Source organism: Acomys minous (assembly GCF_964271855.1).
Source record: "Acomys minous genome assembly, chromosome: 16".
NCBI lineage: Eukaryota > Metazoa > Chordata > Mammalia > Rodentia > Muridae > Acomys > Acomys minous.
In genome coordinates this window covers 39,423,940-39,442,083 of record NC_140498.1, presented here as the reverse complement: position 1 = coordinate 39,442,083, position 18,144 = coordinate 39,423,940, and the positions used below count along the sequence as shown (strand labels likewise).

At 51.9% G+C, this 18,144-nt stretch overlaps 1 protein-coding gene across 3 annotated transcripts; it reads right to left on the bottom strand.

Moving 5' to 3' along the window:
- Window positions 1–7: 7 nt before the first annotated feature.
- Window positions 8–5,655, bottom strand: MSLN (mesothelin). Of its 3 annotated transcripts, none has more exons than XM_084762902.1 (17): window positions 5,590–5,655; window positions 5,384–5,471; window positions 4,990–5,033; window positions 4,584–4,633; window positions 4,159–4,279; window positions 3,534–3,619; window positions 3,172–3,301; window positions 2,886–3,079; window positions 2,566–2,656; window positions 2,393–2,492; window positions 1,956–2,134; window positions 1,711–1,866; window positions 1,478–1,620; window positions 1,270–1,397; window positions 867–961; window positions 303–489; window positions 8–231 (listed from the first exon to the last, which is right to left on the bottom strand). In XM_084762902.1, exons 2-17 carry the CDS (start codon window positions 5,466–5,468, stop codon window positions 143–145), a joined length of 1,878 nt encoding a protein of 625 aa, XP_084619028.1. In that variant the 5' UTR covers window positions 5,469–5,471; window positions 5,590–5,655; the 3' UTR covers window positions 8–142. The 3 variants fall into 3 exon arrangements, with proteins under 3 accessions (XP_084619028.1, XP_084619029.1, XP_084619030.1); XM_084762903.1 differs by having other exon boundaries at window positions 5,569–5,638; XM_084762904.1 differs by having other exon boundaries at window positions 5,575–5,619.
- Between the last annotated feature and the right edge of the window lie 12,489 nt (window positions 5,656–18,144).

The following is an 18,144-nucleotide window of genomic DNA, read 5'->3' as shown; positions in this document are numbered from 1 at the left end:
CTCAAGGGGGGCACATGTCACTGTTTATTAAGCTCAAGAGTCCTTTGGCAATGACCCCCCCCCCCCGCTGCCCCGTACTTGCTCCTAATCAAGATGGGGCTCCACAGTAGGGCTGAGGCCAGAAGCATTAGGGGTGGTGGTCTCAGCTTAGTCTTAAAGCTGGGAGCAGAGCTGGAATCCATGCAATTACAAATCCTGGTCCAAGGAGTGGGGCTCCACTGGAGAAGGCCTCTGCAAAGAGAGGAGACAGCTCAGACTTTGACTCCATCCCCCAGCTCGGCCCACAGGCAGCCCCAACTCACCTCGGACATTGAAGTCCAGGACCAGGTAGCCATTGGGGATGCCGCCCTGAAGTCCCAAACCTAGCCTGTCCAGGTCTTTCTGCTGCTGCCGGGAGAGCCAGTCCCGGACAGGGCTTTTATCCTCCTCGGTCTTCAGGTCCACAACATGTGGCCCTAGAAGTTTCTGTACCTCAGCCACAGTGAGCCCCTACCAGAGTATAGGGTAGCCATCAGGGTCTCTAGGTTCCCAGAAGGTTGGAGGGTCCACTGTGAGTAAACTACAGCCCAAATAATGTCAACCCCTCTATACAAGGGGGCCTTCATGAGGCCACACATCTTCTCGCAGAGCCTGTCTAGACAGCCCCTTGTAAGCTCCGACCCCTCCTCATGAAGTCCCATCTCTTGTCTCTCCTACACCCCTGCTTTACACAAGGTCCCCCTCATGAGGCTCTACCTGACAAAAGGACCTCCATCCCATGGAAGGACCCCCCCACTTAGCCCCAAGCCCTTCTCCTCAGGAAGCCTGGCCACTTTCTGTAGTGCACGTCTTGAGCCCCTCCCTCAGGGGTTCCCACCTCCGCTTACCACCAGGGCATCCACGCGCAGCTTCTTAAAAGTGGCTATGTCCATGGTCACGTTCTGCTGGCTGAGGTCCCGCAGGTCCTCCATGGAGGCCCCACCTGCAGGTGTCGAGGCCCCAGTTTGAAAACTCCTAGCATAGGGCAGTCCTGCCTTTCACTATAGTACACTCAGTTTCTCAGAGATTATCTTCTTCCTGGAGAATGGCCACGCCCTTCTGTGCTTAGCAACTGTCCTGACCACTGGGGTCAGAAGGGGTGGGAGAGCCAAAGTCATCAGTGTCAGATCTCAAATATGCCCAGGACGCCCTGGATGGGGTAGGGAGGGGGTAGACTTGGTGGCACATGTCTTGTCTGTGGGGTCTGTAGTGCCTCTGTTGTGTCCACCCCTCGTGTGTGCTTTGACTCACCCAGGAATGCCCTGATTTTCTCAAAGTATTCCGGCCTGCTCACATTCTGGAAGGCTAAGCAGGCCTTCGGATAGAGGACATCCAGGTGCCGCTGGCTGCATTTGTCCAGGTCTTGAGGTCCAACCAGCCTGGGGGACATCATGGGACATGGGAACAGTTAGGAAGCTCTGCACATCCACTCAGCCCCGCGGAGCGCGCCAGAACTCACCACATGGCACTGGAGGGTACAGAGTGCAGATCCTGGGGCCTGACGTCACATAGGTAGGTGAAAGGGATGCCATCCAGGGCTTTCACTATGTCCAGGTCCAGTTGGCCTCCTTCCCGAAGATAGCTGGCAACTAGGGCAATCACCTGTGGGAGGAACCCACTAAGGCGCCTTGGGGCAGTGAAAGATGTGGCATTTTCTATATCAGGCCTCACGTCCCCTGGGGTAGATGTTACCTGAGCGTCCATCTTTTGCCCTCTGCTGACTTTGAGCAGAGTTTTCACTGTGTCTGGTGAGGTCACATTCCACCGGTGGATGTCCTCAGGGCTAACGTATCGGAAGAAGTGACCCAGCTGCCGGATCAGGGACTCAGGGTAGCCTTGTGGATAGGTCTGTAAAAGAATGGGCCGTGAGGGCCAGAGCAACTCTTGCGGCCGTAGCCCTGGGTACAGCGGGCAGATGGGAGCCCATTAGGAATTACCTTGTCTAGTATGTGCTTGAAGATACTGAGCTGCTCGTAGGTGAAGGGCATCTCATTCACAAGGTCCATCTGGCTGGCCAGCATGGCGCCATCTACGCAGGCCTCCAGCTCCCAGTTCTGGTAGAAGATGAGGTCTTCATCCACCTGGGTGGGCTCCCGCCCTGGGGGGCAGGCTTTCCCTGCAGGGGTAGGCAAGAGGCAGAGGCAGTATGTTCCTCTTAACTCTCCCTCCTCCCACATCTACCATGACACATTGACCTCAGTTTACCCACTCACAAAATGGGGCAATCCTATTCACCCTCTGAAGTTATGAGTGACCAAGCTGAGGAACCAGGAATGGCCACCGGTGAGAGCAAATGAAACACTACAGTGCTAGACCCTGTATCCCTACCGTCCTACACCAGGCTGCTACCCAATGCACGTGGCTCTGGGCTCACCCTCTGTGTCCCGCCGGAACCTTGGGAGCATGCCGGTCAGCTTAGGATCCAGCCAGGAAGGGCCCCTGGCGATGCCTTGCAGCCACTTAGCTTTGACATCCTGAGGATGGAGCATGGCAGGTTGAGTCTCAAGGCCAGCAGCTTCAAAGCCAGGCTGAATGGCAGGGCCTTACCTTGGGGATACTGTGGACGATGGATTCATCTAACACTACCAGCAGGCCCTGCAGAGCATCCAGGGTGGAGACGGACCACTTCAATGGGGGGCTGTCCAGAAACAGGGGTCTCAGCTCAGGAACCCAGAATGTGGCCCCAGACCGAGAAGAGGAGATAGGAACTGGGTCAGACAATCCCTCAGCGGAGAGGTCAAGGGTGTGCAGCCTCCTGAGGAACCAGGCCTGACAGGATACAGCAGGAGAGACCTGGCCATGAGAAACCTAGTCTGGCTGTGGACATCCTCACATCTATGCCTATATGTTGAGCCATTCTGACTCACCCATACGGGGCTCCTCCGCTCCTCAGAGCCTCCCTGACCGCCTCTTCCTGGTCCTGGGTCAAGGGTCCTCGGCACCCTGCCAGCCAGGGCAGGAGGGCTTCTGAAGATTCGGCCACATATTTCCCAGGCAGGTCACAGGCCAGGCCTCCGAGAGCCTGCACATCTGCCTCACTCACATGAAATCCATGCACGCCCTGCACACACAGCCAGCTTCAGCACCTTAGGGAAACAACCAAACCCCCTCTGTGCTTTGTCCCCACCTCTAGGAGACGGTGCCATTCCAGACCTGGCATTTCAGAGCCTCGCGTAGCAGCCTCTGGCGCTGCAGAGATCTTCGTGGGAGGACATCGACATTGGCTTTAGAGATGAGGGAGAAGAAGTGGGCACAGGCCTGTTGCCCCAGAAACATGGCTGGGCTGTGGAGAAGGGGGCATGCTGATTACTGTGTATATGTACACACACACACACACACACACACACACACACACACACACACACATAGATACAGGACACTCCACTGAGTGCCTCCCTGGCAAAGCCACCCAGTCACTGCACATTGTAGTCCAGGGCTAGTCACAGGCATCGGAGTGGGTGGGACAGGGGGGTGGAGAGGGGTGGGTGGGACCAAGTCCCCAGCTAGAGACCTACTTGAGGAAGAGCAGCAGGTCCAGTGGGAGGGCATCCAGTTCCTCATCAGTGAGGTGCCTAGGAAGGCGACGTGCCAGACATCGCAGCTGCCAGAAGACACCAGGACATGCAGCTCGGACTGTTCTGGGCCACAGCCCTCAAGGACAGCCTGGGGCACCCTACATGCCACACACTGTACCCTGGCTCTGTCCACATAGCCTGCGGCATGACCATCCCGCTGCCTCGAGAGCCAGGGACAGGTCTGCCTTGTTCTGGAATCCATATAGACTAGACAGGCTGGCCTCCCTCTCCCCATCCATCTCCAGTCATGCCATCGTTGACCGGGTTCTGAGGACAGAGCCTTGAAAATGATGCCAGGTCTCCAGGAGAGAGACGGCAAGACCATCTCAGAGTTAAGGAAGGGTAGCAGGCCCAGGAGGAAGACATTCAGATGCCCAGAGAGCGTCAGCACGCCCCAGTAGATACGCCCACCTAGCGGTCACCTTAGGCAGCAAGAGGAACTCTGAGGGGAGCCACCAGCCAGGACCAGGTCCTGAGTGGGCATGAAGGCGAGCAGTGGTATCAACTTCCCCACCACCATAGTGTGTCTCCCTCATCCACCCAAGGACCACGGCGGGGGACCGACCTGATGCACGTTGAGTGTTATGTTCTTCTGTCTCACCGCCATAGCCAGCCCCCGGGCGTGCTCCGAGCTCAGGCCAGATACTTCATCACACGTGAGGCCACCAAAGAGGCCTGTGGGGAGACTGGGGACACGGCTTGGCTTCTGAACCCAACACTGTCCCCGTAGAAGTGCTTCCCTGCCCAGAACACCCTCCCTTCATGACCCCGGAGTTCTGGTGGCCCTCCCTGGGACAAGTGACAACCTGGAAGACGAGGTCCTTGTGTCCTGCAACACAACCTTTCCCTTAACCCTGAGCCAGCCATGTCGGGAGGGAGGTGGGTAGAGAGACCAGACAAGACACTGATTTTGGGGACCTGGATGTCTGGCATCTGTCTACTCAGCCCATAAGGGCTCCTGAGCACCCCAAAAGCTACTACTGAACCTACCTGGCAAAGTCAGGGGTGCCGGTCACTACAGCACGGAGGAGCGCAGCCTCCTAGGAAAGAAGGCCTAGCTGACATTTCCCCAAGCAGATAGGCGCTTCTTCCCCTAAGAGCTTGGGCTCAGCTGTTTCAGGGGCCAGGTACTGCCTGAGTCTAGCTACTTCTAGGGCCTGTGACTTAACACCCAAGGGAGCCACTGCTTCCCAGCTCAGCTTCTTTCAGGGCCCGGCTGCAGCCAGGATTCTGCTGCTCTCTGGGCTCAGCAACGCTCTGCTCAACTTCCATCTTTGAAAGTGGGCACTAAGATGGGATGTTATCGATGTGTAGAGAGGACACACAGCACACGGGCCCAAGACTAGAATAGAAAAGCACTCTACTTCCCCGCCCCCACACACACACAGGACCTCACCTGGTCCGACTTTGTGGCCCGGGTCTGTAGAAGTGGCATCCACGCTGTGGGGTACAAAGGGGTACAAAGCTAGAAGGGAGGCTGCGGGGGGTTGGGGGGAGGACTAGGCCATTCTCTGGCCCCAGCCCTCTGCATACCCCACTGGGTGTAGAGAGAGTTAAGGCCCTTGCACCCCATTGCATCTTACAGCCTGTACTTGGTGGGGCCCAGGGCTTCCCCACTGGGAGTATCAGGTTTTTCATTGTTCTCAGCCCCTGACCCTCCTGGAACCCAGGCCACCTAGCAGTGGTCCAAGGAGAAAGCAGAGGGAAGGCAGAGTCTCCTCCAAGGTCCCAACCCATGAAGGGCCTGGGCTTCCTTACCTCTCCCGGTAATCAACCCACCCCATACTCACCAAGACTAAGGAGGAGCAGTAAAAAACTTTTGCCGCACGTGGGGCTTCCACAGGACTCCTGGGGTCGAGCTGCCCTCAAGGCCATGGTCTGTGGATAACAATGGCTCTGAGGTCCCCACCTGTGCCAGCTCTCAGCCCTCACCCCACACCAGTGTTTGGGGACACTGAGGGACCGGGGAAAGCACCCGTACGACTTCTGTGGGCACCTGCAGTCGTGTCTACCAGGCAGACTCTCCACACTGACCGCTTGCCAGGCCCGCCCCTGGGAAAACCAGCCCTCCTCTAAGGAGGGGCACTGGGTCTGAGTCAGCTAGGCAGCTCGGCTATGAGGCCCAGTGGACAGCTGAGGCCATCCTTTGTCCCCATGAAGCAGGGAAGAACTAACTGTAAGAACTGTGCAAGGAGGCAGGGCTTGCTCCTGCTCAGGTTGTCACTGAGTCCCATTTGGACCATGGGCACTGAGTGGTTCAGGCTGGGGGTCATCCTGGGCCACCCTTTCCCCTGGGCATGGGGCTGAAGGTATCTGTGATTTGTACAAACACGGGGCCCCATCAGGCTGACAGTGCTGGGGGGGAGGGTGGCTGGGGGAGCAATGTCTCTTCCATGTCAATCCCTTGGGGTGACATGGCCTCTCTGAGGGCTTCTCAAGTGCTGACGTGGTCAGGACAGCTGACGGATAAGGGGACACCAGAGGGTCTCCTCTTGGGTGGGGTTCAGGGGCTCTGTGGACAGGGTGGGTGAGAGCTGTTCCTTGGAGAACTGTCTTCTTGAACATGTGTGAGGCTGTAGTCTACCTGCCTTTGCCTCAGGCGTCTCTGGGGCCCCCACTGCTCAGAATGTAGGTTTCTCACGCTTCCTTGGCCAGCCCAGCAGTCTGGAATGTCTGGGGAGCCCTAGACCACACAGGCCAGGAGGCTCCTGTACTAAGAAGTCCCAGAGCAGGTAGAACAGGCTGTGAACCAAAAGATGATGTATAGGGTGGGTGAGCCCAGGCAAGAAACGTGTCTCGGGGCTGGAGAGATGGCTCAGAGGTTAAGAGCACTGCCTGCTCTTCCAAAGGTCCTGAGTTCAATTCCCAGCAACCACATGGTGGCTCACAACCATCTATAATGAGATCTAATGTCCTCTTCTAGTGTGCAGGCATGCATATAGGCAGAATACTGTATACATAATAAATCAATAAATCTTTTTTTAAAAAGTGTCAGGCCGGGCGTGGTGGCACATGCCTTTAATCCCAGCACTTGGGAGGCAGAGGCAGGTGGATCGCTGTGAGTTCGAGGCCAGCCTGGTCTACAAAGCGAGTCCAGGCAGCCATGGCTAACACAGAGAGACCCTGTCTCGAAACCACCCCCCCCAAAAAAATGTCTCAGTGTCTTCCTCCCCTCAACCCAGGAGACTGCAGCCTGCAGCCTGCAGGCCAGCCTTGTGTGAGTCAGGATCTGCCTGCCATCCCTAGTGGGACCTCCTTAAGAGCCTAGCCTTGGGGTTGGGGATTTAGCTCAGTGGTAGAGTGCTTGTCTGCTTGCCTAACAAGCGCAAGGCCCTGGGTTCAGTCCTCAGCTCTGGGGGAAAAAAAAAAAAAGAGCCTAGCCTCCACAGGCAGCTGTGGGCCCTGGAGTCTGCATCTTTCACAACCTACATCCTAAGAGATGTGGGGACCACTGTCTCATAGAAGCCAAGATGAGATGCTGCATAAGTGGTGCCCATTTAGCTTGGGCCAAAGACGCATCTCAGTGTGAAGCAGAAAATACCCACTGTGGCTCCATTGGCATTGTGTCATGGGGTCCCGGGGATGGGGGAGTTCGGGAGAGTCATCCAGATGCATGCCACTCCTTATCGCTCATGATCAGCATCAGTCAGCATCCATCGCTCATTTGTCACCTGCACACCTGCTGAGTACCAATTGTATGCCAGACTATGCTCAGGTCCTGTCTAGGACTCTAAGATGGGACCTAGGCACGGGAGAGCTGACTCTGGCTTTCCCTTGTTGCCAGGCAACATTGTCCCGTACTCCCCAGGTGGCTCTGAGCAGACCACAAGCACCTCAGAGTGGAGTATGAGGTGAGGTGGCTGAGTCTGTGGCAAGGCGATGGCCAGTCCTTCCTCCAACTCCCTCCAGCTGGACAGGGGAGGGGGTCACAGGACAAAAATCACCGCCTGCCCTTGCTCTCTGCACAGCCTCCCTCCAGCCTAGTCTAGGGCTGGCCCTGAGTCATAGGAAATGAAGTCAGACCACATTCCTCGCAAAGATCAGGCTTGGGTGAGGGTGGGTAGGCTCAAAACCCAGGGTGGATAGGATGGAAACCCAGGTATGGATCTTCAACAAGGACCACCTGGCCCTGCCTTAAGCACAGAGCTATCCTGAGGCCAGCTGGACACACACACGCGCGCGCGCGCACACACACACACACACACACACACACACACACACAGCCTGTCAGGAGCAGGAGGCAGAGATAGACCCTGAAGCCAGGAGAGGAGCCTTTGTCACTCCCCCTAGTGCAGCAGGGAGGGACATTCATGGTGGGTAGAGTGTCTGGCCCCTCTTCTCAGTTCTCAGAACCTGGGCTGTTCCTGTCCTGACCCTTGGCCAGCTGGGCCAGAGACACCAAGAAGCACTGCTGGAGAGGAATTTTCACCCTACCCACAATGCACTTTGGATATGTGGAACTCCTGACCTCTAAGTTAGCATAGGCTCCCCTGTCACTGTGACCCCACCACCACCACCACCACCATCTTGAGGCCATTGTGAGCCTCTTAACAGATTTGAACCCTGGGGCTGGTTCTAGGAAATATGACACCCAGAAAAGTCCCTGGCACCCTGTTGTGAGAGGTCCCAGCTAAACTGGAGTTTGCATGCCAAGTAACCAACAGAAGCCGCCCTAACGGGAAGTAGACCAGGAGTCGCTCACAGGAGATTCGGTTATACTGGTAGGCATTCCCGTGACCCGTGTGCCACCACATTCTGGACCTCCTTGATGGCCTCACCCCGGCACGAATGTGCAGTCGATACAGCACCATTGTTGGCTCAAGCCTTACAGGTCCTGGGTGGGGAACGGAAGTAGAGAAAGTGGCCTCTTGTCCAGGTCTGCAAAGGCTGTAATGGAGCCAGGCTGAGCCTGGTGTGGTGTGCTGGGGCAACAGGGCGCGGACTGCATTCCTGGCACACACCGACGGTCTGACCTTGTGGGAGATGGCAGAGTCCTTATCTCTGCCTAGAGCTCAGTTTACCTGAGCGTGGAGTCCTGGCACCCATCACAGTTGTCACCCAGGTCCCCAAGTCCCCAGTGGCTGACCCTATCTATGGAAACACTATTAAGCTGGTCTTCTCTGACTCAGTTTCCTCATCTAGGAAAAGGTGTGGGCTGATGGTGTAGCCTCTCTAGCTGTCCTGGGAACAAATGAATCCTGGCCCAGGCATCTGGGAGTGAAGTTTATCATGCTCTGGGAATGTGTGGGTGGGGAGCTTGCACAGAGCTGCTCATGGCCTTGGCCCAGGCCTGAATCATGTAGGGGAAAAGGACTGCTCGCAGCCTTCACCTTGCAGGGAGAACAACACTGGGTTTCCTTCTTACTGACCTATTTCCCACGGGGGCTACAGGGCAAGTCAGAGTACCACCTCCCAGCAGGACACCCCACTCATCTCCAGGAACAGGGTGCTAGATACAGTCAGACTATAGCTCCACTTAGATGCTTCCAGACTCAAGCCATGCTATTGGACACCACAGTGGCCAAGAAGTGGGCAGGTGAGGGGTTTCAAAACACAGGCCCAAGGCCAGGTCCGCCACTAGATCCATGATGCTAAGAAAAGTGGACTCAACCCACCTAGCCCTGGTTGGTATTTAAAAACAGAGCCACCACGAATGTAGTGTTGGTCTCGGCCTTCCGTCACCACTTAGTGGAGTGACCTTGAAACTAAAAGACCTCACTTCCCCTCTAACTCTTCCAATAATTAGTAACTGCCCATTGCCAGCATGGAGTCTGTCCCTGATTTTAATACCTACACAAAGAAGTAGACTATGGCCCAATGGGGCAGCATGCTACAGGAGGTCCTGGGCTCACAGCACGCACACATACACACATACCAACAAAAACCTCCTGTTTGCAGAACTAAGTTTACACAGCTCCCACCTCTGACCTTTCTCCATGAGTGGGTTTCTTTCTCTTCTACGCACTTGGACCCAACCCTATCTGCCCAGAATTCAACAAGGCGGCCAGGTAGACGAGTCAGTTTACAGAATCAACAGAGACCAAACATGTGAAATAAGGTGGGAAACGATGTCTACGCTTTGTATTGATAAAATTCAAAGCATAACCATTATAATACCGGTTGTCTTATTTTGTCTTGATTTTCTAAAATTACAGCCACACTTGGGAGTCCATCCTCTTCTACCACGTGAGACCTGGGGATCAAATCCGGGTTGCCAGTCATCAAACCTTCCTTTGCTGAGCCATCTTGCTGACACTAGTTTTTCAAGACCGAGTCTGACATAGTCCTGGCTGACCTGGAACCCATCTGTAGACCAGGCTGGCCTCTCACTCAGAGCTCCTCCCTCTGTCACTGCCTCTCCAGGGCTGGGGTTAAAGGTGGCTCCTTCTACTTGGGTTTTTTTTTTGTTTTGTTTTGTTTTTGTTTTTGTTTTTTTAGACATATAACCCAGACTGGCCTCAAATTTGAGGGACAGCCAGACATGACCTTGAACTTCATTTCTCCAGTCTCCACCTCTTAAGTGCTAGGATTACAAGGGTTCCCTGATATTGCAGGGCGTGGTGGCTCGTGCTTTTAATCTCAGCACCTGGGAGGCAGAAGTAGGCGGATCTCTGAGTTCAAGGCCAGCCTAGTCTACAGGCTAAGTTCCAGGACAGCCAGTCTAAACAGAGAAACCCTGTCTCTGGGGAGAAAAAAAAAGGAAAAGAAAAGAAAAAGTTACTGTTGGCCTGGTGGATCTCTGTGAGTTTGAGGCCAGCCTGGTCTACAAAGAGAGTTCCAGGACAGCCGGAGTACTACACAGAGAAACCCTGTCTTGGAAAAAAGAAAAAAAAAAAGAAAGAAAGAAAGAAAGAAAAAAGAAAGAGAGAAAGAGAGAAAAGAAAAAGGAAAGGAAAAATTGTTAGGGTTCTGGTGATCTGCTGAAGAAAGACCCCCAAGAGGCAGTATACAAAAACAAAGAGTGTTTTTATTCTAGCATGCTAGGATCGCCCCTCTCCTGTAGAGGGCAACCCCAAAATGAGCACACAGGCCCAATTTATAGACAGTTGAAGGGATCTGTGACTACAGAATTGAGTCAGAGTGTACGAAGGGATTCAGGACAGGCTGTTTGTTTGGATATTGGGGACTTCTGAGTTACTGAAATGTTGGCTCTTACTCAGGAGTTGGCCTTTAATTTGATTGGATGGGGCCAGCTGTGTTCTTTACCCAAGGCCATGAAGTAATAAAAACATGGTATCTAGTCATTTTGTTCTATAAGCTGATTAGCTGCCCACGAGCTGTCCATAACTTGTGGTTTTCCCAGGAATTGTTAGGACCTTGGCCTAGTTAGGCAGAGTGAAAACCTGAAGCCTGCTGTGGAGTTGGACTAGTCAAGTAAACTGGGGCCTTTGGGGAGCCTGGGGTCCTTAGGTGAGGTCCCCTGAGGAAAAATTACTGTTGCTTAGGCCAAAGAGATGATTCCTTTGGTAAGAGCATCTGTCACTAAACCTGATGACCAGCGTTTAATCCCCAGGGTGAGAAAAGAGACCTGACTCCAGGTTATATGCACACACCGGCACACACATGCACAGTAAATAAATAAAGATAACAATAATAAAGTGGTCATTGCTTCTTGTCATCAGAGTGTCTTACAAATGTCCCATTTGTTCATCTTGATCTGTGATGTGTGTGTGTGTGTGTGTGTGTGTGTGTGTGTGTGTGTGTGTGTCACAAGCATCATCACTTGGGTGCCTCTCTCCCAGGTTCATGCTGGTGAACGGGCTCTGAAATGTCAAAACACCCTTTTGCGTTTGCTTCGAGGACCCAGTTTTAGCCTCAATGAAGCGCCTGCCACAAGCCCGCATTGGAATGGACGTCACCACTTGTTTTAACCTTGACCACATAGGATGGACATAAAACATGTTCTTTGTAACTCCAACAAAGTTAGTTGCTGAAATTATGGCAACCACAGCATATGCTTCCACAGTACATGTTTCCAAGGCACATGCCGCCCCCCAGTACAGACTTCCTGGTACACACCTGCATGGTATGTGCTTCCATGATGTTGTAGAACACCTCCAAGTGATAAAAAACACCCGCCGTCTTCATCAAATTAGCTGTGTCTGCTTGTAAGCAGCGATCACAGTTGGGCTTATGGACAATGACATTGCCTCTCATAGAAGGAGAGTGGGAGACACGTCCTTAGGCGCTCACCTGAGTGTCTAGCTGCCCTAACTAATGTGGCCTCAGAGTATTATGGGTTGTGGAAGGTTGTGGAGGTGGGAGGAGCTGTCAGCCATGCTGAGGGTCTAGACCCCCACACTCCTGCCCTGACTCCCCCATCCCAGCACTCAGGAAGCCGAGGAGACAGACCTCTTGGTTTAATACAAGAATTGCCACACAATCCACTCGAGCGCCAGTCTCGGTGAGATACTGATGGTTTCATGCCACGCCCCAAGGCTGACCATGGCCAAGGACACTGGGGCCTCCAGAGCCAAACTGTGACATCAGTCTGCTTCCAAGGCAAGCTTTTTATAAGAAAAACTGTAACAAAGTAACAACCAGGTAACAAAACCATAACCAGGTAACAACCAACAAAACTGTAACCAAGTAATAACCAGCTAACAGAATCACAACTAGGTAACAACCAGGTATCCAGGTGTAGGAAGCAACATTACATCATTTTAACTAGCTAGACAACATGTTTCTTTCTTTCTTTCTTTTTTAAGAACTTATTTAATTTCTATTTTATGTGCATTGGTGTGAAGGTGTCAGATCTCTTGGAACTGGAATTACAGACAGTTGTGAGCTCCATGTGGGTGCTGGGAATGGAACCCAGGTCCTTTGGAAGAACAGACAGTGCTCTTAACCACTGAGCCATCATCTCTCCAGCCCCAACAGCTTATTTCTTAACTGACCTTCATTTGATTGGTTCTGCAGAGTGTCAAGGTAACAAAGTATACAAAGTTTGGGAAATGAAACCATAGAGACAGAATCATTGGAAGGCAGAGCCTGGGAACTTAAACTTAATTTCACTTTATAATCAAGATGGAGACTAAAAAACAAAATGTCTACAATTATGCTATATTAAAGGCTGATGCACCCCGGCATGGTGGTGCACGCCTTTAATCCTAGAGCTCGGGAGGCAGAGGCACTTGGGAGGATCACTGTGAGTTGAAAACCAGCCTGGTCTACAGTTGAGTCTGGGATAGCCAAGGTTACACAGAGAGACCCTGTCTCGAACCTCCACCACCTCCACCACCACCACCACCACCCCGCCAAAACAAAAACAAAAGCAAAAACAAAAACAAAGGTTGAAGCAGATATGAGCACTCACTCTGCGTTTGAGACCAGCCTGGTCTATAGAGGCTACACAAAGAAACCCTGTCTGGAGAAGAAGGGTTGAGGGGAAGGAAGAAAGAAGGAAAGGAGGGAGGGAAAGGAAGAAAGAGAAACCCTAATAAACTCGGCGTTCCTGGTCCCTGTAGTATAAACTGTGGTAGGATTGCCACTTTGGTTCATGGTTGGGACCTTATCAGGAAGGGAGTGAACATCGCTTACATCTCCCTAGAGAAGGAATTCTCACAACACAGTACGTGCTTCTCATAGAAGTACAGCCTTCCTTTGTGATTTTATGTTCAATTCTTTAAGAAACATCGTAATCTGGGTGTGGCGGCTCACACTTGTAATCCTAGCACCAGGAAGTAGGAGGCAGGAGAATTGCCGTGAGTTTAACACCAGCCTGAACTACCCAGTCAGTTGAGAAAGAAAAGAAAACATTATTGTTGAAGTGGCTGATACCCAAGGCCACTCAGTGTTGGGTGACATAGCTCTTTCCTGTTGGGAGATCCCCCCTCTCTTGGTGGCGGAACCATAGCACACCTGGCCCATTGTGAAGCAGCTGGCCGCTCCCCGGGAGGGCAAGTCAGGCTATTACTCAGTATCTGCTTTTGACAGACGGTCTCAGAACTAGTGAAGATGAAATGCACAGTTGACTTCAATACTTCAGAGGCACTTGAACACTTCTCACAGAGAACTTGCTGAAAAATAACACAGTGAGAAACAGAAGGGCCCCCTGCAAACACTTCGCAATTCCCTTTTTGGTAGACTAGGCCCCCACAGTCTTTTCTCTCCCCACACACTTTTTCCAACATCAGCAGACCCCTCTCTGGTTCCACTGAGTCGCTTCTCATATCCCTGCGAGTGCTCTTTCCTACAGTGTCACCCTTCAGACTACAAAGAGCCCCAACTTAGCCTAGAGACAATGACTTCTGCAGGAAATGGGCTGCACAGTCCAGGGCATCTGTGGATTCCTATGAGCCAAGAAAAAAAATCACTCTGAATATCTTGCTTTAGTTTCTTTTGTGTTTGTTTGTTTTGTGTTGGTGTTTCTGGAAACAGTGTCTGATTGTGTAGCTCAACCTGGCTTTGAACTCAGCCTCCCTGAGTTCTGTGTGTCTACACAGTTGGTTGGTTTTGTTTGTTTTTGAGACATGTTTCTCTGTGTGGCCCTTGCTGTCCTGGAACTCACTTTTAGACCAGGCTGGCCTCGAACTCACAGAGATTTGCCTGCCTCTGCCTGAGAGTAAAGGCTTTCGCTACCATGCCCATCTTTGTTTTTGTCTTGTTTGTTTTGAGACAGGAAATCAGGTAGTAGCCCTGGCGAGGCTGGAACTTGCTATGTAGAGCAGGCTGCCAAATGATTTTTTAAAATTACACTTCCTCTGTGTGTGTGTGCCTGTAACACGTGTGTGAGAGAGGGTAACTTGTGTGATCTTTCACCTTTGACCATGAGATCCAGGGATTGAATTCAAGTCATCAGACTTTATGACACACTCCTTTACCTGCTGAGCCATCTTGCCAGCCCCTTCTCTCTCTCTCTCTCTCTCTCTCTCTCTCTCTCTCTCTCTCTCTCTCTCTCTCTCTCAATTTTTATTTCATGTGCATTGGTATTTTTGCTTGCATTATGTTTGTCTGAGGACGTCGGATCCCTTGGAGCAGGAGTTACAGACAGTTGTGAGCTGTCAGGTGGGTGCTGGGAATTGAACCAGGGTCCTCTAGAAAAGCAACCAGTGCTCTTAACTGCTGAGCCATCTCTCCAACCCGCCCCTGCCCCCTGCCCCCCTGGCCCCTGGCCCCAGCCATCTCCTTTTTTGAGACAGGTGTTCTCATAGGCCTGGAGCTCGCTGGTCCACTGGCTGTCTCTGCCTCCCCCAGTGCTAGGATTACACGGGTTCTGGGAATCAGACCAAGGTGCGTGTGCTTGCAAGAACCTTCCCGGATCAGCTTTCCAGCTCCCTATAATCAACCGTTGAAGCTGGTCCCAACCTCCTTCTCCTCAGAACAGCTGTTCCTATAGAAATATTCGTAAACAAAACTCTTTCTCCTAATTTACCTCCTCAAATGCTGCAATCCAACTTTTCTTGCTTGACTTACAAATGAATGTCATTGGGTTGTAGCCTCATTTTCTTTTTCTAATTTTAATTTCCGTGGAGAGATTCTGCTATGATAATATGCGCTATTTTAGAACTTTCTAATTTTTCTGACTAGCTTCCGGCGGAGTGGGCACATTTCCTGTGATGACAGCAGCTGTCCTGTCATTACACTCTAAACACAGTGTTTCGCCATCTGATTTTTGCTTGTTCTGTGTGCTGAGGATGGATCCTGGGCCTGCTGAATGCTGGCCAAGCCTTCACTCCTGAATGCCTCCACCAGCCCTAGTCCACCAAAAAGCCAGCCTCCCCTGCACATAGGCTGAGCCCTGGTAATAAGACAGCACAGATGCCGCAGTGGGAACCTGTGCCCTCAGCGCGCTGCTGTGATCTGCAGCCGGTAGCGGGCAGCCAAGAAAACAGTGAAGCTGTACCTTCAGCTCCATCCCACATTTACAGGAGCACAGTCATGGAGCCTTGCCAATGACACAACTGTGTGCCAATTAAACCGTATTCAGGGACAGTTTTCATGCATCACCAATATTATCCTCCTTGATTTTTTTTTTAACTTTTTAAAAATGTAGAAGCAGGGACAGGGTCATTCTTTTTTTTCCTAACCCACACATTAACTGGCAGGAATATCAGGGGGCGGTGAGGCTTAACTATGCACTGTGAATTAGGGACATTTTAAATATAAAGACACTGGCTTAAAAGAAGGCCGTGTGCAGCAGCCCACTTCTGTAATCTCCAGACCCAGGAAGCAGAGGCAGGAGGACTGGGGGTCTGGGCCAGCCTGGGCTACATAAGGAGACCTCGGCTCAAACAAAGACAAGGAACGACCTTTACCCACAGGTACAGAGGGTCCCACCGACTGGGGGAACGCACTGCTCTGAGTACACTACACTCACTTGGACTCACCAGCTGAGACCACATGGGGAGTCCTGCATAAGTCTCCAATTAAAGGCCAGGAGGTGGTGGCACACGCCTTTAATCTCTGCATTTGGGAGGCAGGGAGGCAGGTGGATCTCTGACTGAGTTCAAGACCAGCCTGGTTTACAGAGCATGTTCTAGGACAGCCAGGGCTATACAGAGAAACCCTGTCTCCAAAACACAAACAAACAAACGAAACAAAGAAATAAAGAAGAAGCTGGGCAGTGATGGTACACGCCTTTAATCCCAGCACTCAGGAGGTAGAGGCTGTGAGTTCGAGGCCAGCCTGGTCTACAAAGCGAGTCCAGGACAGCCAAGGATACACAGAGAAACTCAAAAAACAAAAAAACAAACAAAAAAAGAAGAAGGAGGAGGAGGAGGAGGAAGAAGAGGAGGAGGAAGAAGGAAGGAAGCCAGACAGACAGATGGAAAGAAAACTTTGTTACAGGACTGGAGAGGTGGCTCAGTAGCTAAAAGCCGCACTGCTGTTCTAGAGAACCCAAACTGGCCCCCAGCACCCACATCAGAGGGCTCATCACCTGTAACTCCAGATACAGGAGAGCAGTGCCTCTGGCCTCAGCAAGCACCTGCACTCACATGTACACACCCCCACACAGACACAGGCACACAGTTAAAAATAATAACCTGAAAAATGCTAAGTTGTTAGATGTAAGTCGATGCCGTGTACTTCTTATAAATCACGGCGACCTGGGAGACTGACACAGGAAGATTATTGAGCTCTGGAGTTTAAGACCAACCTGAGCACTGGGGGGACGGAAGGAGGAGAGCGGGTTAGATTTCATCTCAACAAACGCAAGTTGTTTCGCTACAGCTAAAGCAATGTGAGCAGGAAGAGTCTGGTGGGGGGGGGGAGGGAAGGGAGGGGGAGGGGACGGTTGGAGGGAGAGGGTGGCCGAGGAATGACTTGGAAAAGTCTGTAGCTCCCTGAGTAACTATGATTGAAAATGGTTTATCTATATATTGAAAGCATCCAGAGAAGCCTATAGCTGCTGTCAACGTGAGGAATGATCAGTGACAGAGGTGACAGGCCAGACTCTGAGCTGGCCCATAGGCACTGTAGACCCATATTGAAATGCTACACTGATCCCCATAAATGCCTCCACTTACTTCTCTTTATCTTATGTATGATGTGTGTTCACATTGTGTGAGTGACAGCGTGACCATGGACACCAGAAAACAACCGCAGGCATAGGTCCTCACCTTCTATGAATCAGGGTCTCTTTGTTGCTTGCAGCTTCACATGTCAGGCGAGTTGGCCCACACGCTTCCTCCTGTCTCCACCTCCATGTAGGAAACTGGAGGTACAGACCCACATACCGCACCTGGCATGTACATGCACGCAGGTCCTAACACTTGCACACCAAGTGCTCTACCCACTGAGCCATCTCCCCAACCCCATAGACATCCACTACAAAGTATATGGGCCAGGCTTGGTGGCACACGCCTTTAATCCTAGCACTCAGGAGGCAGAGGCAGGAGGATCACTGTGAGTTCAAGATCAGCCTGGCCTACAAAGTGAGTCCAGGACAGCCAAGGCTACACAAAGAAACCCTGTCTCAAAAAACTAAAAAAGAAAAAAAAAAGAGGCAAGCTATCAGATATTAAAAGGCAAAGCCATAGTGACTAAGACAGGAACAGATGATGGGATCAGGAAGAGATTTTATACATGTATGTGTGTGTGTGTGTGTGTGTGTGTGTGTGTGTGTGCGAGTGTGTATCATGTTCATGTGGAATGCCATTTCCACATGAAAGGGGACCCTCCAAAGCTGTGGGGGGATAGGATAGGCCTGTTTGGTAAGTGGTGTTGGAGAATCTGGTGAACTACGGAAAGAAAAATAGAGCAAGACCCTGGCTCACACTGTAAACAAAGCAGGTACCAACTGCAGTAAAGGCAGGTGCCTCAGTGGGAGAGTTTGTGCCTAGCATGCACAAGGTCCTGGGTTCAAGCCATAGTACAGGGTGGGTGTGAGGCTGCAAAGCGCGCATGACAAAGCCAGGAATTAAAGAGAGAGAAAGGAATAAAGGACAGAAAGGCCCCCAGCAGAAACTACGAGTTGAAATTACACCTATATGGGTACTTAGTAGACAAATCTGTGGCTGCTGTCAAACAGGAGGAAGACATTTTCTCTATGAGAACGGGCTAAAAGCCCAGAATGTAACGAGACCTGAGCAGGAGATGCAAACAGAGC